General features: G+C 40.8%; 1 protein-coding gene across 2 annotated transcripts in view; it reads right to left on the reverse strand.

Moving 5' to 3' along the window:
• Positions 1–220: 220 nt before the first annotated feature.
• Positions 221–25,626, reverse strand: part of vldlr (very low density lipoprotein receptor) — a 30,775-nt gene continuing 5,369 nt past the window's right edge. Inside the window, exons 2-19 of one of the 2 annotated variants that reach the window (XM_008103326.3) lie at positions 17,661–17,780; positions 15,880–16,002; positions 13,806–13,928; positions 11,984–12,364; positions 11,764–11,886; positions 11,311–11,433; positions 10,565–10,684; positions 10,357–10,482; positions 9,430–9,601; positions 8,237–8,461; positions 6,638–6,756; positions 5,924–6,063; positions 5,427–5,568; positions 4,286–4,435; positions 3,390–3,467; positions 1,921–2,001; positions 1,607–1,776; positions 221–839 (exon numbers count right to left, since the gene is read on the reverse strand). In XM_008103326.3, coding sequence (XP_008101533.1) covers positions 804–839; positions 1,607–1,776; positions 1,921–2,001; positions 3,390–3,467; positions 4,286–4,435; positions 5,427–5,568; positions 5,924–6,063; positions 6,638–6,756; positions 8,237–8,461; positions 9,430–9,601; positions 10,357–10,482; positions 10,565–10,684; positions 11,311–11,433; positions 11,764–11,886; positions 11,984–12,364; positions 13,806–13,928; positions 15,880–16,002; positions 17,661–17,780 — 2,552 coding nt within the window. In that variant the 3' untranslated portion in view covers positions 221–803. The remainder of the gene's footprint in view (positions 840–1,606; positions 1,777–1,920; positions 2,002–3,389; positions 3,468–4,285; positions 4,436–5,426; positions 5,569–5,923; positions 6,064–6,637; positions 6,757–8,236; positions 8,462–9,429; positions 9,602–10,356; positions 10,483–10,564; positions 10,685–11,310; positions 11,434–11,763; positions 11,887–11,983; positions 12,365–13,805; positions 13,929–15,879; positions 16,003–17,660; positions 17,781–25,626) is intronic. The other variant, XM_003216555.4, reaches the window with a different exon arrangement.

Consider the following 25,626-nt stretch of genomic DNA (forward strand, 5'->3'; position numbering starts at 1 on the left):
CCACAGATAAACCTCACTTGCCTAGTTTCCAAAAGACCTTACAAGCTCTGAGGATACCCACCACAGATGTCAGGAGAGTATGTTTCTGGAACATGGCCATACAGCCCGGAAAACTCACAGCAACCCAGTGATTCCCGGCTATGAAAGCCTTCGACAACACATAATCATAGTAATGTTCAAGTATGTCAGCATAATCTTACTGAAAGTCAAATAATGTACATAGATTTGCTTCTCTTTAATTTAATTTCAGTGTTGAAATTTACAGTGGTTTCTGATACAGAGCAGTTGTCCTCTGCACACCCCTGTAGGTGGTTCATGGAGGACAAATTCACAATTCATACAAAAGTTAAAGTTTTACAAATTTTTGGCAATTAATCTGAGTAACCCGTTTTCTCCTATTGCCATTGCCCAACCATTGAAAAAAAAGATTATACAATAATTTACATTGAAATGTTTTTTCTCTCCAAAGTGCTTAATAGACTATGTTCAGGAAGATTTACAATTGGGCCTGTACAATTATTTACAAGGTAGTACTTGTGTAGCACTTATTACTTCAATATGGCTTTTTGGAAAGTGCTTTATACATGGCCAGTGGTGGCAATACTTATTAAAGGGTTGCAACTATTAAAAGCTGAATTGCTGTAGGTAGATGGTTACAACTTTGTATGAAAATGTTTTTGTGAACTTGTTCCATGTGTGTCTTCATTCTTCCAGGATGGGAAGGAAAGTGTTCAGCCACTGGTCTGGCTACCATCCAAAAAGTATAGAACACAAGTAGATTAAAAAAGGGGTTGCTAGAGTCCTCAAGATAGATCGTCATCTGTGCTTACAACTGATATCTGTTTAGAAGAGAGAGAAAAACATTTATCATAGTGACAATGTAATCCAAACCAATGAAATCTTGTAGTTCTTCCCATTTATTTTGTCTGACAGCATTATTACAAACTATTTATTCCATTGCCCTTTTTTACCCACAAAGGAAAGGTCCTACTAATAAATAGCTGTTTATTGTTGTTGCGTGTCTTCAAGTTGCCTTGGACATATGGTGACCCTAAGGTGAATGCACCACAGGGGCTGAGAGTATGTGCCTTCCCAAGATCACCCACCATGGGTTTCCATCATGGGCAATTGAACTTCAGAGCTGTAGTTTCAAAGTTGAAACCACAACAGTTAAAGATATTTTTATGGTGGCTGCTAAAGTTAACCTTAAATGGATCTAGGCCTCTTGTATTAGCGGACATTTCTATACTGTTCCTATTAACATACAGAAGGTATTTTGGGATTTGAAACTTTACTGGGTTCCCTGAAGATACAGAAACATGTTATATTGATTACAATGCCTGCTGTGGATCATAAAAACCATACAAGAGTCTATGGCTTTCTAAAAGTTTTTAAAATTTTAGGCATTATTCAGAGCAGTGATTCTCAACCTGTGGGTCCCCATGTGTTTTGGGCTATAACTCCCACAAATTCCAGTCAGTTAACCAGCTGTTAGGATTTCTAGAAGCCAAAACATCTGGGGTCCTACAGGTTGAACTAGAGACATATGTTAGAGCTCTACTGGCATTTGCTAGAAGTTAACCATAGTCATGAAGTGTTTACTTACTGCTGGATATGTATGTCCCACTGAACCACTGTGTCTGCCGATATCTATAGCGAGGTCTTCTTCTGTTGTTTTCAAATACACCGGATTGTCAAAATTCATGCTTTTCATGTTTTTGTGTTGCCAGTTGCGCCACATGAAGTAGCTCCCTGCTGCCACCATTGCCAAGAATACTAGAAGAAATTGAGACACCTTTTATCCATCTAAAATATTAACACATGCATATGAAACACCTTCTGAGTAAAGGTTTAATTGAGCTATTTCCCCCAGAAAAATGTACTACAGGAAGGAAAGAGGGGCACACTGGAAATACTTACATACAGGAAGAATTGCCCATGCTGCTGAAGAACTTCGAGAATAAGACAGCTCTTCTGTCACTAGACTGCTCTGATTTTGTCCTACGGAGAGAAGGTTATAACTTAAAAACCATTTTCATGTACTGCCAAGTACACTCTGAGCAAATGCTAAAAGGCTGTGACATGCAGAGTGCAGTTTTGCCTAAATAATATATACTCTAGAGAAGGAAGGAGTTCCATTACAACACTAGTAAAGTAATGCCATGTACTATAATCAGAATAGAAACTCTACAGTTTACAGTAGGAATGGGGCAGCTTTGTAAACCCAAGTTACCAAATGAAGAGTACATGACACAGTTGATGTTGTAGGGGATGAACATGTAATCCAGAGACAGGACATGAGTTGGGGATTCAAGTGAATTAACAGAGAAATGTCCATCCTGTATGACATTAAGGTCATTAGTGTCATTTCATTAAGGATCATAGTTACAGCTTAAGGGATACTTCTGAGGTCCCCCTTATTCTTGGATAGCTACGTATAGGCCAGCAGTGGATACCCACTTATAGGCCAGCAGCATGTTTTTTGGAGAAATGAGTTATAGCTACAATGAGCTCTATGATACTGCTACTGAAGGAAGTATAGCGCTGAGAATTATGCTAACCTTCCTGGAGTTTCTATTGTTGACTTATTGAAGTTTCTGAACAATTATCTGCACTGGTTACCAATTATTGCTGTGCTCAAAGTACTTCCTGACCTTTCCAGTCCCCAATGGTTTGGGGCTCGAGTATCTTGAAAAGAGCTTCTAATCATAACAAACTGCCCAATCTGTAAGGTATTGTTCTGAGTCTCTGTCCATGTCCCCATAACACCAGAAATCAAACACACGGGCCCAAGGAGCAGGCATTTTTGTTGTGGTGGTGCTTACAAATTATTGGAACATCATGCCCAAATATGTTTGCCTAGACCAGTAGTTCTCAGCATGTGGGTCCCCAGATGTTTTGGCCTACAATTCCCAGATATCCCAGCCAGTTTACCAGCTGTTAGGATTTCTGGGAGTTGAAGGCCAAAATATCTGGGGACACAGGTTGAGAACCACTGGCCAAACTATAGAGTGATGACTACGTGTCAACAGGAAGCTAGGAACCTTCCCACAGGACTCAGATGCAAGCTTTTCAACCATTATTTACTGAAGCTCTTACCGGTATTTTGTATTCATTGCAATAAACATGTAAGATAATGTTTGCTACTTCAAACAACATAAACAATAATAATTGTAACATGTCATTATGGCACACTTAGCAGTCCATACCAAGCTCTCCTATTCATTGTTGCTTAAGAATCTTAAGGTATCACATGAACTGCTAATTAGCCCACTGTTCCTTGAATTAGGGAAAGAAAAGCCACATTCACCCCTGCTTCAGATGCCTGAATTGTATATTATCCAGCTACACCAACAAATTGTACCCTGCCATGGCCTTAGGACCAATACCTCCAGAAAGTGGTCCAGGTGGTTTTTCTGCTCTGCTGCTCTCTTTTGCCTCAGTGTTAGCCACATCAGTTCCTGTACCTGAAATTATAGATCAATCATTTTGAAGCTCTGGATGAACCAGGGTTCTTGCTTTGAGGAAGGTAGCAACACCCATAGCAAATGAGCATGAACATGCATGTCTACTTAGCTTTTGCTTCTAAGATGTTTGATTTACTATGGTATGAAGCTGAAGCCTAAACTTAAGGATGTCATTAAATAAGTTCTGAGATGGTTAGAAAGTATTCAGCCTCGGATAATCTTGCCTTTGCTCCTTAAGATTTGGTATTTTAAGTAAAATGGGAGTCAAATATACTTCGAAAATATAGGGATAGAGTCTAGGACACAGAAATTAGCTGATTAATATGGTATAAAGCTGCAATATGGCAGAGTAATAGCTTTCAGGTATTCTGCATACAGAATACCTAAAAGCTATTACTCTGCCATAGGCTTGTGTGCTAACATATTCATCTGGAACAGAGTCCAGGACTTTGGATTGCTATTTTATCTAAAATGGATGACTGTCCCATTTAGATTAGGATTACTTTATTCTCCAAATGGGGAGATAAGGCAGAGGTAGCCATTCATCCAATGTGAACTAGCAAACTCATGACAGGGGAAGCATTCTTTTATGGTTTATTTAATTGTTAAATACTGTTAGTAATTAGATCAGACTGATATTTGGCTTGCTTGTATGTCCACTTAAATCATATGATGTCCATGGATATGGAGAAGCCAGGCAATCAGAATGCTGTTTAATGATAAAAACCCAAACATATCAAAATATGTTTTTGCATGGGATGGCAAGGCATAGATTCTGAGCTTGCTTTTCAGTACATCAGAAAGCATATGAGTGGTACCTCTGCATCTCAAGCCGTTATTTTGCAGTGTATCTCCATCTGGGCAGATGCAAGTATATTTGGGGGAACGGTCATTTATCTTGGGAGCAGGCAGGCACAGATATTCACAGCCTCCATTCTTCATGTTGTCTTCTTCGCACCAGTTGATGCCTGAAGGGAGACATTTTCAAACATGTAGCTTAGCCTTGGGAATTGGACTGTCACAGACAATCTATGGTCCATTTGCCAGACAAAGTTATTGCTGCCAAGGATGTCCCCAGTGTTTTTTTTTTCTTAACTTCCTAGCTCAGATCTTTTCCTGGAGATCCTCCTAGGAGCAGCATAAACCAACATGTGTTGGCCAGAAAAAGGGCTCTCCCTTCCCTCCATCAACCTACTGTAGGATCCTGAAGGCCACCTTGGCACTTGCCAACATCTGTAATCCACTTGCAAGGTTATACAGACCAGGAGTGGGATGCCAAATTCAATAATCTGGAAAATGTAAGCTTCCTGATGTTTTGTTTCTTTAGGGACTTTAGGCTTGGGATAAGCAGAAAGCTGGATGTACTAATAGATGACAGGTCTACAAGGAATGCAGATTTAAATTCAACACAGTGCTGCTGGAAGTTTGGAAGCGGAATGGGATTTTCTCCTCCTTGCTTATTGTGTCCCCTCTCAAAAAATGAAATAGGTTTTGTAGTCCTTTGGAGGAGATCAAGGGTGCACAGGATGAGAGGAAAATACCCACCACTTTATGATATGCTAATGATAACAATTTTATAAAATAGTGGAATGACATTACCAATATAACCTATGATTAAGAATTGTTCAATAACGGCAACAATACAATGCCTGAATATTAATTTTTATTGTAAAATTGAACATATATTGAATAAACAAAGGTTGATCTCTGTGGAACAACTGTGTGTATTTTTAGCTTAGCCACTCAAAATAAATCTTTAGACTCAATTCTTGGGTTTACAATGTACAGTATTGCCTTTTGAATCAGTTTTTGGTGGCATTATATTTTGGTTCTAGTAAAAAAATAGACCCCAGTGGCCTGAAGTCTGACCACCCCTGGTTTAGGCAATATACTTCCCCTCAACTGTATCATACAATCTAAAGATGGTTCTGACAGGATGACATGCTATCTAGCCCTTACCTGATGGTTGTACAAGTTCATGAAACACAATGATGCCCCGAGCATCATACAGGTTATTTACTACTGTCGCCAGATCCGCTCCTGTGAACTTATTTGCAGTGTATATTGCTTCATTTACCCCATCAGTCCAATAGACAGTGTCCTAGGAGTCAAAGTAATATCATTTCAGAGTGCGACATTACTCACGGGCATGCTAACAAAATATCAAGGAGCAAATGATTAAAATTGGGTTCAATCATATCAGAATAGTAAGTCTCAATGAGCTGCTGTTACTATTCAGTTGTCTTGGTCAGGCCTACCAATCATGAAATTTCAGAGTAAAGATTTTAATTAGTCAAAAACAAGTTAATTGTCAATACCCTTTTTTTAGTAACTAATTTTGTTATAATAACACAAGGAATTATGACATTTTTAAAGGATAGCTTTTTAAGCAGTAAGAAGAACCCTACAACAACAACCCCCTCCCCCTCTTTCCAACTGGGAGTTTTAATCCTTACCTCAAATATTGTCAAACCAAGAGGATGAGCAAGGAATTCATGAGAATGCAATATAATTCTGCGATCTTGGCCATTCAAATCCACACTGGAAAGCTTATGGAGCTTAGCATCAACCCAGTAGAGACGATTCTTCACCAGATCTAAAAAGAGATATTAATACACTTAGATTGGAATGAAGTTTTGACAAGAGCATGCAGTTTTCCTTTATTGTACCGTATTGCCTGGGTGTCTGGAAAAGCTCTAAAGCAGCATCCTTGGCTATGTAACGGGCAATGAAAGCCAGAAGAAAATGGAATCAAACCAAAAGTTCCATCATCATCAGAAACACATGGCAAGGAATACGGAGTCCCCTTCTGTACTGCCCCTATATCCCAGGATTTGATCCCAGATTATTTTCTTATCCCAGATTATCTGGCAGTGGAGACTCATATAATCCAGGTTAAAGAAGATAATCTGGGATCAGATCCTGGAATATATGGCAGTATAGAAAGGGTTTGAGAACCATGATGGAAGCATGCTAAACACACCAAAGCTGGGAAGTGGCTTGCTCAAGGATGGGAGGGAAATGACTGGTCTTAATCTTGAGTTCTGATGGGAGGTCTCTCATCATAGAAGTGCTTTCATATCCTTAAGGCATCGTCTCAACTAAATCAGAAACTTCAAGAATTCCTTAAGTAGGGAATTTCAATGTAGTACAAAAAAAATTGAACGTACCTAGTGCAATTCCACTGGGCCTCTCAATATCTGTTGTCACAAGTGGCTGCCTGTCAAGTCCATTCATCCCTGCTTTTTCAATTTTGGCTGGTTCACCCCAATCAGACCAATACATGAAGCTGTAAGAGAAACCAGGTAAGAGCTGTCACAAGTCTGCTTGTTTTCCTCCTTCAATGCATGTTTCTTCCTCAGCTCCTACACTATTACTGCTTTTGATTTTTCAGCCCTGCTGTTTGATTTTGGTTTCCCTTCTGAGGAAAAATTGCTTGAACAAGGAACTACCATTAGGTGCACTCTTTGAACAAGTTTATTCCATGAAGGTCAGATCTTTTTCATTATAGCTCATGAATAACAGTGTGTTCTCTGCCCCACAGTTATTGCTAAAATACTCACATGGGGTATACCACAAACACTGGCAATTTCCCAAACACTGGTTACTAGAAATTCTTCCTGGAGTAAATTCTACCCATGCATTTTTGGTCAATAACAACAGCAACAACAACAACAACTTTATTTTTATATCTTGCCACCATCTCCCCTGGGGGACTCGGGCTGGCTCACATGCAATTCACAGTATAAAAACAGAATAAAAACAACAACATTGTAGCAATAAATAATAACTTCAACCGGCAACCAAACACAATTTCTGTTATCTGTCAACACTTCTTTCATTGTTTTGTTAAACAGGCTTTCACTCTAGGAAAGCTGGACAACTGTGGCCCTCCAGATGTTGTTAGACTGCAACTCCCAGAAAACGTAGCCTGCATAAAGGTAAAGGTTTCCCCTTGACATTAAGTCTAGTCATGTCCGACTCTGGGGTGGTGGTGCTCACCTCCATTTCTAGGTGGAAGAGCCAGTGTTGTCTATAGACACCTCCAAGGTCATGTGGCCGGCATAAGTGCATGGAGATCTGTTACCTTCCTGCTAGAGCGGTACCTACTGATCTACTCACATTTGCATGTTTTCGAACTGCTAGGTTGGCAGAAGCTGCGTCTAACAGCAGGAGCTCAACCTGGATTCAACTGCCGACCTTTGTCAGCAAATTCAGCATCTCAGTAGTTTAATCCACTGCACCACCAGGGGCTCTCTGCATAACAAGTGGTAATACTGGAGCTGATGTTTGGCAACAATGTCTTGTTCTAGGATTGCTAGGCTGTGCAATCCTCAGCAATTTCCAAGAGGTGGTTCTCTCAACACAAGCTCAAACATGTGGGTTTAACCTTTCAGTGCTGCCAATGCTGATCTAATTCCAGATATATATATATATCTCCATACTACTGAGTTAAAGCACTTTGATGCCACTGCAACAACCATAGCTCCATCATATGGAACACTAGAATTTGCACTTTCAAGTACTTGGAAATTACAGAACTCTAGTGATACAGTTCAAGCAAAGTGGAGAATTCTAATTGCCTCACCAAACTACATATCCAGAATTTCTCAGAACCATGTTTCTCAAAGTGGTATCAAATGGCTCTAATTGCAGCACTGGATCCCTTTCAGGAATACAGTACATTTGTGCAAGACAGTCCTACTACTTCAACATGAAGACACCTAAAAGACACTTCTGTGCATGAACACATGCATATATATCCTTACCCAGAAATTGGATCCACAGCAATTGAGGCTGGCTCTGTTAAGTTAGTGTTAAAAAGGACCGTCCACTTTGTACCATTAAGAGTAGCCACAGATATGGACTTAAGAGAAGAATCAGTCCAGTAGATGTTCTCGTAAATCCAGTCAACAGCAATTCCTGAAGGATTCTGCACATTGTCTACAATTTGCCAATGCCGTCCTGGACTGTTACTAGAAGTAAGGAAGGCACTAGGGAAAAAGATTCATTAAATGTTGTCTCAAGTAGAGGCACATTCATCTTTTTAAGAATACTGTATAGACATTAAAACATGTCAGTTTTGGCTAAAAGTTAATCCTGGATTCAAATATGTCTAGAAAAGGGAGTAGCGGGAAACTTGAAGCCCTACAAATGTTGCTGCTCTGCAACTTCCATCAATCCTAGCCAACAATGACTAAGGATAGTGAGAAGTGTAATCCATCTACATAAAGAGCACCATACATCTCATCTAGAAGCTTAGCTTCAGATTGTGTTCAACACCCATACTTCTAAGACATTACTGTGTCCATCAAGTCTGACTTAGCAAGTTTAGACAAGTATATCCTTCCACATTCACTGGGTCGAGGGGCACAAACAGCACTCAAGACACTTGGCAGATAGAACAGCAGTTGATAACAAAGTAGTGCAAACTACTATTAGTATTTTATTTTAGTGATGCTTTGGAAAGCTGTCCTGAAGGTCAACACAATGGAGAATACCAATTTAATGGACCATAAACACTGTCAGTGTCGGTATTAAGGGCATGGTCAAGAGTATTGATTGCTAGTGGCTAGCAGACTGTGACAATTACAACATTTTAGTGACTGGGATCCTTCTTCACAACACCAGCCACTTTTTCTGTAGGGCCAAGAAAAAATGGAAGTGGTAAGTTCTCTACCAAGTGTTGAACAAGCAGAGAGGTCTCTTATGTCTGTACAAAACCAGGTAGACAACACCTAACAAACTTCTCACAGCATTCACAGGAACACAAACTAGGTTTGACTTTTGATTAACCATACTTGCTTGGGTTAAGAAACACCATAGCATACAAGGTATGAGCTATATGTTAAAGGAATAATTGGTGATCAACACAGTTTTCATGAAGTTTATAATTTTTATGGAGATGCCTAACACTTTGAAGTTCTACTGCCCATTACAACACAAGGTAGACTCCATTTACCTGAAGATACCATTTCGTCCAGCATCAGCCCAGATGACTCTGCGCTCAACCATGTCAGCACCCAGAGCAACAACATTTCTCAGGCCTCCTACTAGCTGTGTGTAGTCCTGTCTTTCCAAAGCAAACTGCCTGATGTTCCAGTGATTAGTGAAGAGCAGGCTTGGTTCTCCTCCTGAAAGAAATCAATACAATTACACTACAAAGCAAACCTTAAAGCTAAATATAAGCAGACTGAAAGCAGACTCCTTGGATATAAGTAGGCCTTGTTTCCAGAAGGTAAGTATCACTCTTTATGACAATTCCTAGAATCCCCTGGCAACCCTGGAGAAGAGATTTGGGGCTCTGTAGTCTGAAAGGTTTTCAAACTCTGATTATTCCTGAATTGATGGGTATTATAGCAGCCCTTCTCCATAATTCAAGTGCTCAGGTCTCCTTGTGGGTATTATGTATTTGAAAAGATGAAATGCTGACTGATTAACCTTCAGAGTCAAACACCAGGAAGTGCACTACTACAAACCTTCAAGTACAGTAGAGTCTCACTTATCCAACATAAACGGGCCGGCAGAATGTTGGATAAGCAAATATGTTGGATAATAAGGAAAAGCCTATTAAACATCAATTTAGATTGTGATTTTACAAATGAAGCACCAATACATCATGTTAGACAACAAATTTGACATAAAATGTAGTTCAGTATGCAGTAATACTATGTAGTAATTACTGTATTTACAAATTTAGCACCAAAATATCATGATGTATTGAAAACATTGACTACAAAAATGCGTTGGATAATCCAGAACATTGGATAAGTGAATGTTGGATAAGTGAGACTCTACTGTACCTTTAAAAAGCGACCAGTTTAGACTTGGTAAAGGCTTTCAAGAGACAGAATCTGGACAACAAAACAATACAACTCAAATTACTCACCAATTGCTTTGCATACTCCAGTTTGAGCGTCCATTCGGTAGCCACGGCTACATTCACATTTGTATCCCAGTTTTGTGTTGATGCAGATTTGACTGCAGATACCAGGATTCTGGCATTCATCAATGTCTAGAAAAGAAGAGGCACTTAGTACAACATTCCAATATAAAGCTAGGTTTCAGTGACTCTAATCCTGCTTCAGCATGTTTACCTCCACATGTTTTTCTGTCTATCAGCTGGAAGCCAGCAGGACAATCGCATTCAAAGCCAATAACCAAGTCTTTGCAGATATGGGAGCAGCCTCCATTGTTTACCAAGCATTCATTTATGTCTGGAAGAAAGAATTAGAATTACCACTCAGCCTGGAGCCCCCTGTGGCGCAACCCTTGTGCCAGCAGGACTGCTCACTGACAGGTCGGCAGTTCAAATCTAGGGAGAATGAGTGAGTTCCCTCTATCAGCTCCAGCTCCACATGTGGGGACATGAGAGAAGCCTCCCATAAAGATAGTAAAACATCAAACATCCGGGCGTACCCTGAGCAATGTCAATTCTCTCACACCAGAAACGACTTGCAGTTTCTCAAATCACTACTGACACGAAAAAAACCACTCAGTATTTTAGACTTATTTTATGCACTTGGGAGTGTGTGACAGATATTTTCCAAAAGGAGACATTATACTGATGTTTAAAATAAAAAGTGGAGACTTGAGACAGTTTTGGGATACTAATGTGACCACATTAGTGAACTCTATATCACTGCTTGAGCTGGTATATTGCTTTACTGGTGGGTTATAAAATGGATGCAGAAGGTCTGGTATTGCTGAATTTAATTCACTAATATCTAAAGCACTCGCCTCAAACATGGGAGTTAACCAGAAAAAACCAAAGTAGACCCAAACCAGGCAGAGGAATAGCTCACAGGTGCCAACAATCCTATCAGGTTTACCTATTACTTACTGCATTGTTTGAGAGGTTCATCACTCCAGTCTTTGCAGTCCTGTTTCTGGTTGCACACTTTACTGGAATCTATGCACTCCCCGCTTCTACACCTGAATTTTCCAGGCCCACTGCACTGATTAACTGGAAGATGGAGAAAGTAGGAGATGAAGTTAAAAGGAATATTTCTATTATCAACTGAAAATGCCACCTGTAGTGTGACTTAGCTGTTCATTAATGTCACTTATGGGGTTTGATGAATATTTACTTTTTCTCCAATTGGAAAAACAGAGAGAAATATTGAAGGGAATACTGAATATGTTAGCAGCCTGAAGAAGCATGCCCTCGTCCAGATGCCATCCTTCCAAGAAACCAACCACTACATCATTTCTCTAGAAATGACATGGAATATGGCCTCTAAAATATCATATCATAAGCCAAAATCTTCATTGGTATATAACTCCATTCCATTACCTGTTTGACAGTTGACTTCATCAGAGCCATCAATGCAGTCCCTCACACCATTGCACTGCCTGGTCCCATGAATACAGTTGCCATCCTCGCATTTGAACTGATCAGGCCTACATGTCCGAGAAGCTGGGAAGACGGAGAGAAGATGGAAGAACTAAGCCTACTGGTGGACGATGAGCAACCATTAACCTTTCGAAGGCAACATATGGTCACTGTAACTTACGGCAATTGATCTCATCGCTTCCGTCTTTGCAGTCTGTGTCTCCATCACAACGCCATTTCTTGTGAAAACACTCATCCCCAGAATCACACAGCATTTCACTTTCTCCACACTTCACGGTCAGGACAGGCTGGCGGCCACACTGCTCTGGAGATTCATCTGACCAGTCGGTACAGTCGGGTTCACTATCACACACCCAGTTAACTGGAATACAGCTGTCACTTTCACTTTTACACTGGAACTCCCCTACTTTACAAGTAGGTGCTGCACAGCCTGCCTCATCGCTACCATCACTGCAGTCTTCTTGCCCATTGCAGGCAAAATCTTTTGAGATGCACCTCCCGTTGGCACACGTGAATTCTTCAGGGCTACAAGTTATGTTGGCTAAGGGAAGAGACAGAGCAATTAGATTACCAAGCACTACTGCTTTGGAAGTTGCTGAAAAGCAAGAACAGAGGTTTGCAATACTATACTAATCAGGTTTGTTTCATCACCAAGGACACAGTAATATATTGCATTGATCTTCACCTTTGAACACTGCACTAACTATGGCTTGCTAGATTACTGAACTGCCACATAAACTAGGGCCGAAATTAATTCAGGATTTGGCACTGCAGCAACTGTATTCTTGAAAGAGCCAGCATTTTTAAAATTAAGTAACTGGTGATTAGTTATGATTCTAACTGAAAGATATGGGGGAAAATGCTGCCTAAGGTAAGGAAGCTCCTCGTTTAGATCATTTCACTGCAGGCTTACAGTTCCTTCACAAGAAACAACTACAGTAGAGTCTCATTTATCCAACACTCGCTTATCCAACGTTCTGGATTATCCAATGCATTTTTGTAGTCAATGTTTTCAATATATCGTGATATTTTGGTGCTAAATTCATAAATACAGTAATTACTACATAGCATTACTGCGTATTGAACTACTTTTTCTGCCAAATTTGTTGTCTAACATGATGTTTTGGTGCTTCATTTGTAAAATCATAACCTAATTTGATGTTTAATAGGCTTTTCCTTAATGCCTCCTTATTATCCAACATATTGGCTTATCCAACGTTCTGCCGGCTCGTTTATGTTGGGTAAGTGAGACTCTACTGTATTGATATTCTGGAATGGCAATGTGGATAAAATGGAATGTAATTTCCTTACTATACTAATGCTCCAGACAAACCTTCCTCAATGGATGCTCGCCAAATTTGCTGGATGACACCTCACATCTGGGAATGATTGGAATTGTTGCTCATTGGGGAAAGCTGACATATGCTACATTTCTAAACCTCAATGTTCATTGGAAAGTATATGGTGCTAGCCATGTGTTTGGATGGTGTACCTAACAAACTTCTCACAGCATTCACAGGAACGCAAATGAGGAATTTAACAAGTCTTATTTAATTCAAGAAGCTGTAGCCTGTAGAAATGCAGTTCAAACGAATGAGAAACTGTCAACTACAGTAGTATTTTAAGTCCAATATACAGTGTGCATTAGTGTGGCTAGATTCTGCCCAATTCAAATGTTGGGTATTTGATCTTGTGCAGTCTGGAACCCTACTCAGGTGTTATAATTCATGTACAGAAAACACACGAGGAGGAAGAATTGGAATAAGAGTTCTAGCATGAGAATCATAGAATACAGTTGGAACCGACCACATTGGCTATCTAGTCCAATCCTTTGCCAATTACTCCCTTTTGGGCTATTTGTTGCCCCTGTAGAAAATAACATTCTGGAGTAGAGAGCACCAACATTCTGCATATTTAGAACTGGTTTAGAAGTAGAACACCAGAGTAAGGCATTCCTTCCACCCTAAAGGACTCCAGCTTACCACAGTCATCTTCATCTGTACCATCACCACAGTCATTTTCACCATCACATCTCCAGGACACTGGGATACATCGACTTGATCGAGGACCACAGCTGATTTCACCCAATAAACACTTTCTTGTATCTATTGAGAAGTGATCAAAAGGTTACTTGGAAACTGATTCAAGATCTGTATCTGGGGACTTAAGCTTTCTATTCAAGCCAGTTCAGATAGTATAGCTTGGGGCTTTGTGTAGCTATACATAAAAGTAAAGCTTGATTACACTTTGCTCAGTGTTTTCTGCTATTCTGTATCTGAAAATTAACTACCCATTATTCCCCCCTCCCCCCCCCCCCCCCAGTTTTCATGCATTATTTGAGACTTTGTTCAGGGAGGCTTTGATGAGAGTTCACTGGAGGGAGACAATTTCTTAACTTAATCTTACATGGATTTGCTGCATTGTTTGTTTGACATTTGTGGCCATGTTTACATATTTAAGTCAACTCAAAAGTTCACTTGAGCAAATCATTCAGACTCTAGAACCAAATGCCCTTTAGGATGAAGCAGTGGGTTATGCCAGATTACTAAATATTTATATTTCATTGTTCTGATCTATTTCTGAATCATCCATCTATTCCTTTACTACTTGAATCAACACACAACAAAGTCATAAAGATAAGAAAATTTAATGATTCAAACAAACAGTTAACAAAATTGATGACATAGGTAAAAAAGACAATAAAAAACTGTCTAAAGGTCAAGTAGTAAAACCTTAACAGAACTCTATGGCTTTATAAGCTACCTAATACAATATAGCCTTCTTAGGAAGGAAGCTCTAGGACAGTGGTTCTCAACCTGTGGGTCCCCAGATGTTTTGGCCTTCAACTCCCAGAAATCCTAACAGCTGGTAAACTGGCTGAGATTTCTGGGAGTTGTAGGCCAAAACACCTGTGGAGCCATAGGTTGAGAACCCACTGCTCTAGGACATTACTACACAGATATAACTATCTAAAGTTTTGATCTACTTAGGAGATGGGGATGTAACAAACGAGGAACATAAGCTTTGGGCAGTGACATATGGAACCAGTGGTAGCTGATGGTTTCTATCTTGTTGGAGCAGTAACTCTGCCCCCGGTTTTTGCCTCAATATTATAGAAGGTATCTGAAATTTGAATCACACCATCAATATAGATTTCTCATGAAACCAAAAGCAGATTCACTGTCCATTAACACTGAAGGCAGTACGTACCACTATATAATGCTCTTGTACTATGGTCATAAGACTTTTAAGGGAAGAACAAACACTTCAGATGGGTTTAGTCTGCTGTATTTTACATGACCTGTAGTTTCCAAATATTTTTCAAGAAAAAGCTCTACATAGACTTCTGCTGTAAGCTACATACAAGGCAGCTTAAGGTACAGGTTATTCCACCTGCTTTCACAGAAAGGGACAGTTGTTGCATTAACTGAAGCAGCACAAAAAGCAGTGCCCACCACTGCCACTTAAGCAAGCACCACTGGATCTGCATTTTCAACCTATACAGCCCAATCCTTTAGTTACAACTTTGTTTTGCTTATGAAGTTTAAGACTTAATACACCGATATGTCTTCCACAGAGAAGACATGGTCTAAAATATGTGGGAGAATTGAAGGCATAATATTGAAGATTGATCAGACTTGTTTTCTGCTGCCCTAGAGACTAGGACACAGAGCAGTAAAGTCAGAAAAAGAGATTTCACCTTAATATTAGGAAGAACTTCCTAGTGGCAACAGTTGTATAAGGTGCAATATGCTGCTTTAGAGTGTAGTAGATTCTCCTTCTTTGAGGTTTGTAAATTGAGACTGGATGGCTATATGTTGAGATGATTTATTGTGTCAGGGAAATGGACTGGCTGGCCCTCAGGGTCTCTTTCAGCTCTATCCCTAACCCAATTGCTGGTGTAATGCATATAGTACAGGTTTTTAACATTCTGTTTGGAACAGCATACAGCTTGCATCATGACATGCAGAGTACAATGGTATTTGAGTTAGTTCCAGTTCTAAAGCCTGAAAAAGCCTATGGCTGTATTGAAGCACAGCAGGCAAGCTCACTCACAGCATAGTTCAGAGTGTTCATCTGAGCCATCTTCACAGTCAGTATCCCCATCACAATGCCATCTGCTGGGTATACACTGTCCGTTCTGGCATACAAAGTCTGATGGAGAACAGGTCTTTTTCACTGCAGGGAAACAGTCAAGAATAAAGAGATATCCTATGTGCAAGTAGAACCATGTGTTTAGTTGACTTACCACATATCCAGTTAAGTAGTTTGCATCATAACATTCTTTTCAGAGTTCTCCAATTGAAGCATTCAAAGCAGATGCTTAACAGTGCATACCATTTCCTTTTAAATCACTTTTTTTTCTGAACACAGAACACAAACAAATATGAAAGAAATGACAGGTAGGGAATTTGATAGGAATGTTAGGCCCGAGAGCCAGTTATTTTAAATGTTTTTAATAGTTTTACTTGTATTATATGATTTTATATGTCTTAATGTTGTATTGTTGTTAAGGCATCAAATAGCTGCCTTCTATGTAAAGCCACCTTGAGTCCCCTTCGGGGTAGAGAAAGACGGGATAGAAATATCATAAATAAATACATACATACATACATACAAAAATAGCATCAACCTTCAGATTGAGTAGGGGTGCAGTCACACTATAAGTTGGCCATATTTTTTAGAAACCCTTTTACTTTAGGACAAGGATAGGCAAAGTGCATCATGGGACCACATGCAGCCCCTTCCAGGCTTCATTTCCAGCATCTGACTCCTCCAAAAAAAGAACTGCCTATACTACAGCAGCTCATCTTTTATATAGGTTGAAGCTCCTCTGCACTATTTAATACCAATACCTATTTTTCAAAACTTCCACAGTGTTCTATTTTTTGGATTTTGGCAGTCCATATATTCCTCAAAGGACTCAAGGAGAGGAAATCAGTTCTGGACTTGGACTATCTCCAAGTTGCACAACCCTACTTGGAGATACCATCTCAGTCCATTCTAAGGCTTCACAAAGAGAAGCTGTTTCCTACCTATGGTTTTAATTGAAAAGTACTATTACTATGGGAGAAATTTCCTCATTCAACACCAAATGGAGTTCATGTTGGCAGGGCAGAAGGAACATTGGTTGCAAAGAAAGGAAAAAATGTGAGATTTGCAAGGTTGAATCTCCTCATTCCATTCTTTGGACAAGGAACTACAGCAGGCATGGGCAAACTTTGGCCCTCCAGATGTTCTGGACTTCAGCTCCCACAATTCCTAACAGCCAGTAGGGAGTTGAAGTCCAAAACACCTGGAGGGCCAAAATTTGCCCATGCCTGAGCTAGCGCTACGGCGGACCTTGGCACTGTCGTCCAAACAATGCTAAGGCATGAATGCATTTCACCAACAACACATTGTATGCTGTATGTATGTAGACATACAATACATTTATAAACCTACCAAAAGATAATCCAATCTACAAGTTACTTCCCTTTTCTTTAGCACATTGTGATTTATTGTCCTTTGATCATAGCTCTTGTTAATCTAGCACAACAAATGAAGCATAACTCTGACTATTGGTCTTGAACACCAGGAACTCCGTAGGTGGCCTTTCATGAAACCAGTGGCCCGATGCCTAAGAACACTGATTATGAATACTCTTCTCATACTCTCTTTATAGGGATGGATGCTTTGATAAGCTTGTAAAAACAGAAATCCATTTTTGCAATAATTTTTCCCTCCATGTCTTGCTGTCAACTAGATAGGTTCAGACAGAGCATGACAGAGGCATGGTGAAACATTTACTGAGCTACTTGACTACACTAAGCTTCAGCACCCAGGCAGGACCTTACCGCAATTTAGTTCATCACTGCCATCAGAGCAGTCTTCATCTCCATCACACCTCCATACCAGAGTTATGCATCGGCCATTGTGACACTGGAATTGATTTTCATCACACGTTACCCTTGTACCTTGAAATGAGAAATAGGCTACAGTTAGATGCTGTAGATCTGAGGTAATATAACAGGTCTGATGGCATGACAGTATCTAATATCAGGGCTGACACTGCAATCCCTTAGTAACTTCAGCGGTCAAGGGACTAAAGTGATTTCACTCTTCTGGAAACAGTAAGTAGTTTGGATTTATTCACTACCTTGCCTGAGGTTGGTAAGAAGATATTAACAAAACCAAGGTTGCTCAAGAATACAAGCCAATGAAAGTTAGTGTGTTGGGGTATGTAAGGCCCACCAGGATAACAATCTTGACATAAAGAGGATCAGCTCAATGGTTATTTGTATGACTTCTGGTTAATATTTGGCGTGCCATTTTTAGCAATGCTCTAAGAGACAAAGCCAGTTGCAGGTGAAGGTATCCCATGCATAAATCCAGAAGCGGTTCTCTTGCTTTATTACAGTGTCATAAAACAGTATCCAAGCTTTTATGCATGATTCCACCAGAGCAAATGTTCGTCAAGATGACAGCAAGAGAGTTCTATTACATGGATGCTGGAGAGGAGACAACATTAGAATTGGAGAATTCTAAATTATAAAAAGGAAAACAAAGAAGAGGAGAGAGAAACAAAGAACAGACATTTCTTGGGATGCTGACTTGGAGAGACAAAGAACTGAAACTCAAAGAACCCCAATCATCTTATCTACATTACACATGGGCCCGGAATTTATATCATCCGTCTGATTCGTGCTTCCGTTTTGTACCGTCCATTCAGATGGCACGGAACAGGAAGGCCCCCTGGGACTAAAATAAACTCGATTCCAAAGGCAGGCAGGAGTTGATACTGGCCCCAAGCCTGCTTTTCAGATCGATTGCTGCGTGTGTAGGTCCAAAGCGCCCAGGCCTGCAAGGCCCTACACCCCATCACCGAGTAAGGAGCACTCCTTACTCGGTGGTAGAGTGCAGGGCCTTGCAGGCCCAGACCTGCAAGGGCATGCAGCTGAACGGTGAGTAAGGAACGCTCCTTACTCGGCAGTCAGGTGCAGGGTCTTTGGGTTACGGAGCAAGAATGCGATGGGTCTTCAGCTCCAGCCAGGGAGCCCTTCGACTCCCCAGATGGTGAGGAAAACCCCATTCAAAAGTGCACGCTTGGTGGGAAGCCCCACCCCCAATAATGGGCCAAAAGAAAACAGATTTTTCGGCACTAAAAACACGAAAACAAATATCTGCCCTCCCAATTTCGGGCCCCCCACCAAAAGCCAAGACACAAAATGGATTAAGGTTTACCCCGAATGCACAAGACTAATCTACATCATCATTTCTAGGATGCAAGACCCAGGGAAAATTGTGGAGAAAGGGAATGATCTCTTTCTATTAGCCTACAGAATGTAGTTTTGTATGCAATTATTTCTTTTTCTTCCAAAGAGACCAAAATTTGGCTTGGATATTACAACTGTATGGACTTCTTAGTCTATCAATAAGCCTATTCCCAGTTGCCCCTAACTGGCTGCACTTCAAAAGTTTAACTAGGTATGGAAAAAAATCACTTTGTTGCTCTTATTGGTATAAATGGCTGGGAATCAAAAAACGCTGCTACCCTACTGGAAATCACCCAGAAACTGGCCCATCTATCAAGACATAGCTGCTCCCCATCCTAGTTTGTAGGATCATTATCTTCTGCAGAATTCTTCCTTATTTTTTGAATGCTAATGGAAATTAAGGTTTTGCAGATGCACAGGAAAATCACATGTTATAGTGCAAAAAGCTGAGCTGACCTAACAAAGGAAAATTGTAGTTTTTAGTATTAAACAGTTTGACACCAACATGACCTAGTCTCCAAACTTCCAGCCTTTCTCAACCCAATTTGCAGATGGCCAATGTTGAACTGGAGACTTTCTGCACCCAAAGGACATGCTCCAACCAGTAACTCTTGTCAACTAATCACATAAGTTCACAATGAACAGTCAGGGGGTTCATATGTGAAGATTACATTCATTTTGCTCGTCTCTTACATAGTCAGCTATGACATAGAGATGGCTGAATAATGTATAATTGTACTCAAATATATAGCTATGTTAGCCTGTATAGGCAAATAAAGGGATATTGTATTACCTTTGATACTGAGAGAAAAGTCTGTGGGATAAGCTTCAGTAGGCTGGCGGTGCATCTATACTGTAGAATCAAAATAGTTTGACACTATTTTTAGCTGCTAAAGCTCAATGCTATGGAGTCTTGGGTATTGCAATTTTATAAAATCTTTAGCCTTCTCTGCCAGTGTGCTGGGCCTAAGAAAACTGCAACTCCCATGGTAGCATTGAGCCATGCAAGTTAAAGTGGCATCAAACTGCATTAATTCTACAGCGTAGATGTACTTTAAGTATACTTTAGGATAGGCGTGGACAACCTTTTTTGTCTTGGGGCTGCATTGTGGGGCCGGCCAGGAGGGCCGGAAGGGAGGGCGGCTGGGCACATGCTAGGTGGGACAGGCCCGGGAGGGAGAGGGCCTGGAAGAGGGGGGGGGACCAGGAGGGGGTGTAGTAGTGCCCGAATCATCCTCAGGTTGTCCTCCTTGCATAAGGACAGGGATGCTCACCCCATCCTTATGCCGGGAGGAACACGAGACATTTGGCAATTGCCTCAATCCTCCTCCCCAATACTCCTCCCTCAATCTTCGGGCTGTCCTCTGAGCATTATGTCGGGAGGAGGGCGAGACAGGCAATGTCCGAGAGCACTCCGGAAGGCTCTCAACCACTGCATGCCTTCCTTGAGCCGTCCTCCCGGCATAACTACAGGGTCGCTTGCACCATCCTTATGCCGGGAGGAGGGCAAGACATGCAATGGCTGAGAGTGCTCCAGAAGGCTCTCAGCTTTTGCATGCCTTCCTCCCCCATCCTTTCTGAATAGGGATGTGGCGGGCACCCTAAGCCAAGAGGACAGGGAAGATGAGGAGGGTCTGAGGTAGGTGCCCAGGGGGCCGCATCCAGCCCCTACGCCTCAGTTTGCCCATGCCCGCTTTAGGGTGATCAAACATACCATAAGATTCTTTTGAACTTCCCAAGTGAGTTTAACTATAACTCTTATCATCCTTGCAAAGCATGATGTTTGGCAGCTGTGTTCCTTCCAGGTTTAGACAAAAGAGATAAGTTGTCTCTAGAAAATAATCAGTTTAGTTTAGCATCACTTTTACTTTCAGTGACTTTTACTGACTCAATGATATGGAGTCAAGAGAACTGCACTTTGGTGAGATACCAGAACACTTTGGGAAAAAATGCTGAAGACCTTGTGAAACTACAACTCCCATGACTCAACAGGATTCAACTATTTATTTATTTATTTACAGCATTTATATTCCGCCCTTCTCACCCTGAAGGGGACTCAGGGCGGATCACATTACACAAATAGGCAAACATTCAATGCCTTTTAACATAGAACAAAGACAAGACAAACACAGGCTCCAAGCGGGCCTCGAACTCATGACCTCCTGGTCAGAGTGATTCACTGCAACTGGTTGCAGCTGGCTTGCTCTCCAGCCTGCGTCACAGTCTGGGCCTTTAGCTATGGCAGTTAAAGTAGTGTTAAACTGCATTAATTCTACAGTGTATATGTAACCTTGGAAGCAATTTAAACAGGATGGAAAGGGGAGCGCGGTCATGAACACAGAATTTTCCTCATTAAAAAATACCAATTTTTGAAACACACACATGGATTTCTAGCCAATTTTGGCTTATTTTGTTATTTGTTCCTCCCTAACCACCCACCACATTTTTGGGCACTTATGTGCAGTCTGTGTGGCAACTGGAGGGGGACAAAACAGGAAACTGCCCAAGCCATGCCACATTTGCCAATTCCCCAGCACAAGGGAACTGAGAGCAAGCTTGTGCCATTTTCTGAGAAGAGACCTGTTGCTCCCAGGAAATGAGCAATTATGCTCCACCCCAAAAGTATTCACTCCCGTCTTCCTTGCTAAACTGATCTGAAGGGAGACAATATGCTTCTCTTGCAGCACATGTAGCCAGTCTTCTCTACCTAGAAACACAATGAACCAGGATATGAGCATTTTAAAAGGTCAAGGAAGCTCAGGATGATGCAAGACTCCCCTAATTTGTTGCATCATTTAGATGTTTGCTTTTATCACTTCAAGGTTAACTGTTTATTTTTAGCAGTCACTAAAATGCTTTTCAAGTCCGCCCCTGAAAGAGCTCTAACCTTCTCCCAATCACTAAGAACAGGTTTCTGGCTAGATATCATAGCTGTCACACTGTATTTCCAAGAAGAGACATGGGATGCATCTACACTGGAGGATCACTGCAGTTCGTCATCAATGAAATTGCCATGGCTCAATGCCACGGAATCATGGGACTTGTAGTTTTACAAGGCCTTTAGCCTTCTCTGCCAAAAAGTGCCACTGCTTCACCAAACTACAACTCCTATGATTCCATAACATTCAGTGATGGAAGTTAAAGTGATGTCAGATTGCATGAATTCTATAGTGTACAGAGTCATTGATATCTTAGGAAATCCTGCTTAGGCTTTGGATGTTCAAGCATTCAAGTTTCCCCTCCATAAAGATAAAAATACAGCTCCAGAAACCTGCAATTCTAGTTCACATTTTATTAAACTTCAGGTCTGTGCCACCAGATCACTAGATAATAGTCAACACCAATCATGGAAAGACCTTTAAGTACTTCTGTTTAATCTTGGGCCAGCACCATTATCTTGAAATGTCACAGTGGGAATGCTTTTCCTTGGCATTGCTAATATTTCAAAGCTCTCAATGCCTAACTGGAATTATTCTAACCTCCAAGGTTTTATAGAGGAGACTCTGCCACATATTGTTTTTCTTTGCCAAAGGAGCATCTATCGTAGTTGCTCAAATCCTCACCACATTTTAGAAAAAAGAAAATGTCACAGGGTCTGTTATGGATCAGACCAAGTGCCTGTCTACACTAGCATTATGTTCTTGGAGTAGTCTGCATAGGAAGGCCACAAACAAGACATTTTGAGAGCCAGGCTGATTCTGAAACTGGGAGACATTTATAGTTATCATGATTAGCAGGCATACTCTCTCTGAAAGCCAACTGATTTAAATCTAATATTCTCCCAAATTGCCCATGGGATGGCTGAGACAAGTGGTTCAATGTACACGAACTACTAAGGGTGCATCTACACCGGTTGTTCCCAACCTTTGGGACTCCAGGTTTTTGGACTTCAGCTCCCATATTTCCTAACAGGTGGCAAACTGGCTGGGATTTCTGGGAGTTGAAGTCCAAAATACCTGGGGCTCAAAGGTTGGGAACCACTGATCTACACTGTAGAAATTAATGCAGTTTGGCAGCACTTTAACTGCCATGTGTCAAAGCTATGGAATCCTGGAAGATGTAGTTGGGTAAGGCAACAGCACTCTTTGGCAGAGAAGGCTAAAGCCTTGTAAGACTACAACTCCCAGGATCCCATTAAATCGAACCATGACAGTTCGAATTTCTATATGTTGACTATCCCTCGTTTGGAATACCAAAATCTAATATTCTCCCAAATTGTCGATGGGATGGCTGAGACAAGTGGTTCAAGACACACAAACTTTGTTCCATGCCTGGAAGTATTTAAAAGAATGTCTAAAATTACCTTCAGGCTATGTGCATAAGGTGCATAGGAAAGAAAGAATTTTGTGTTTAGCCTTGGGAATCATCTCAAAAATATCTTATTTTATGTTTATAAGCAAATACAGTAGAGTCTCACTAATCCAACACTCGCTTATCCAACGTTCTGGATTATCCAACGCATTTTTGTAGTCAATGTTTTCAATACATCGTGATATTTTGGTGCTAAATTTGTAAATACAGTAATTACTACATAGCATTACTGCGTGTTGAACTACTTTTTCTGTCAAATTTGTTGTATAACATGATGTTTTGGTGCTTAATTTATAAAATCATAACCTAATTTGATGTTTAATAGGCTTTTCCTTAATCTCTCCTTATTATCCAACATATTCGCTTATCCAATATTCTGCCGGCCTGTTTACGTTGGGTAAGCGAGACTCTACTGTACTGGTGTTCCAAAATCTGGAAAAAATCAAAATCCAAAACATTTCCAGTTCCAAGCATTTCAGATAAAGGACTCTCTCAACTGCCACCAACAAAGACTAGATGCAGATTTATGTAGTAAATCTTTTCAAAACAGTTCCCTTAATGACTTCTGGCAGATTCAAGGTTGAAGGTCCAAAGATTCCTGGAAAAGAATCCATCCAAAGGCTACTCCACATTCCTGGCTGTTATTAATTTCTGTCACAATGTATTCAAACATCCATCTACCAATAAGGAACAAACTTGTACATACTGGTATACACCTTTATCTTTACAATCGTATGTTCTTATCAACTATAACACAGCCAGTTCACTAGTTTACAATGACTTTGTAAACCTTCTTACCTCTCAAACGTGCTTTCAAGCATGTACTGCAGTGGCGAAAGCAGGTGCAGGCAGCCATCCAAATGTTGCTGGCCCATAATTCTCATAATCCCCTTTCTGGGATTCCAACAACACTTGAAGGGTCATAGGTTTCCCATCTCAGATTACAGTTAAATGAGAAATTAGTTCACCTTATGAGGAGCCTATCTCATGCACACATGCCCCCTATATTCTTCTCCATCCTAATTTTGAAATAACAACAAACTAGGTGAATTAACACTGGCTTGCAAGCGTTCCTAAGAAGTGAAGCTATTGTGTGTCTATAGGACAACACTTCAACTATCTCAGCTGCCTAGACATTAAGAAAAAGTCTCCCCAGCATCACCTGGCAGACTCAAGGGAGTGGGAGAAATGCGGAAGAAAACTTAAGAAGGGAAAAGCTAAAGGTGACTAGGGAGAGAAAGAGGGCACTCACTTGGGCGGCAACCGTTCCAGACATTTATTTAACTTATCCCTCATCTTTCTCCTAATAGGGAACCCAAGTGGGTCACAATTTTGAATTGAAATAAAATACACTGGACGGTGCAAAGGGTACAAAACAGTTAAGTACCCACATGGAAAGGATTGAAATAGTATAATGCAGTTAAAAGATAATACAAATGTTGTGTTTTGTGGAGGCAAATATGCATTTTGCCATTTCTGAGGAGCAAACTTGGGTGCTGTTTCTTGGGCTAGACCTGTGGGTCCCCAGGTGCTTTGGCCTACACAACTCCCAGAAATCCCAGCCAGTTTACCAGCTGTTAGGACAGTGTTTCTCAACCTGGGGGTCGGGACCCGAGCAGGGGGGGGGGGTGTTAGAGGGGTCGCCAAAGACCATTAGAAAACACTACAACTCCCAAATGTCAAGGTCTGTTTTCCCCAAATTCCACCAGCATTGAAATTTGGGCATATTGAGTATTCGTGCCAAGTTTGGTCCAGATCCATCAATGTTTGAAATCCACAGTGCTCTCTAGATGTAGGTAAACTACAACTCCAAATCTAAAGGTCAGTGCCCACCAAACCCTTCCAGTATTTTCTGTTGGTCATGGGAGTTGTGTGTGCCAAGTTTAGTTCAATTCCATCATTGGTGGAATTCAGAATGCTCTTTGATTGTAGGTGAACTATAAATCCCATCAACTACGACTCCCAAATGACAAAATCAATCCCCCCAACCCCACCAGTTTTCAAATGCTGGCGTCCTGGGTATTTGTGCCAAATTAAGTCCTGTATATCCGATATTTACATTATGATTCATAACAGTAGCGAAATTACAGTTATGAAGTAGCTATGAAAATAATTGTATGGTTGGGGGTCACCATAGCATGAGGAATTCTATTAAAGGGTCACAGCATTAGGAAGATTGAGAACCACTGTGTTAGGATTTCTGGGAGTTGAAGGCCAAAACATCTGGGGACCCAAA

Source organism: Anolis carolinensis, chromosome 2 (assembly GCF_035594765.1).
Source record: "Anolis carolinensis isolate JA03-04 chromosome 2, rAnoCar3.1.pri, whole genome shotgun sequence".
NCBI lineage: Eukaryota > Metazoa > Chordata > Lepidosauria > Squamata > Dactyloidae > Anolis > Anolis carolinensis.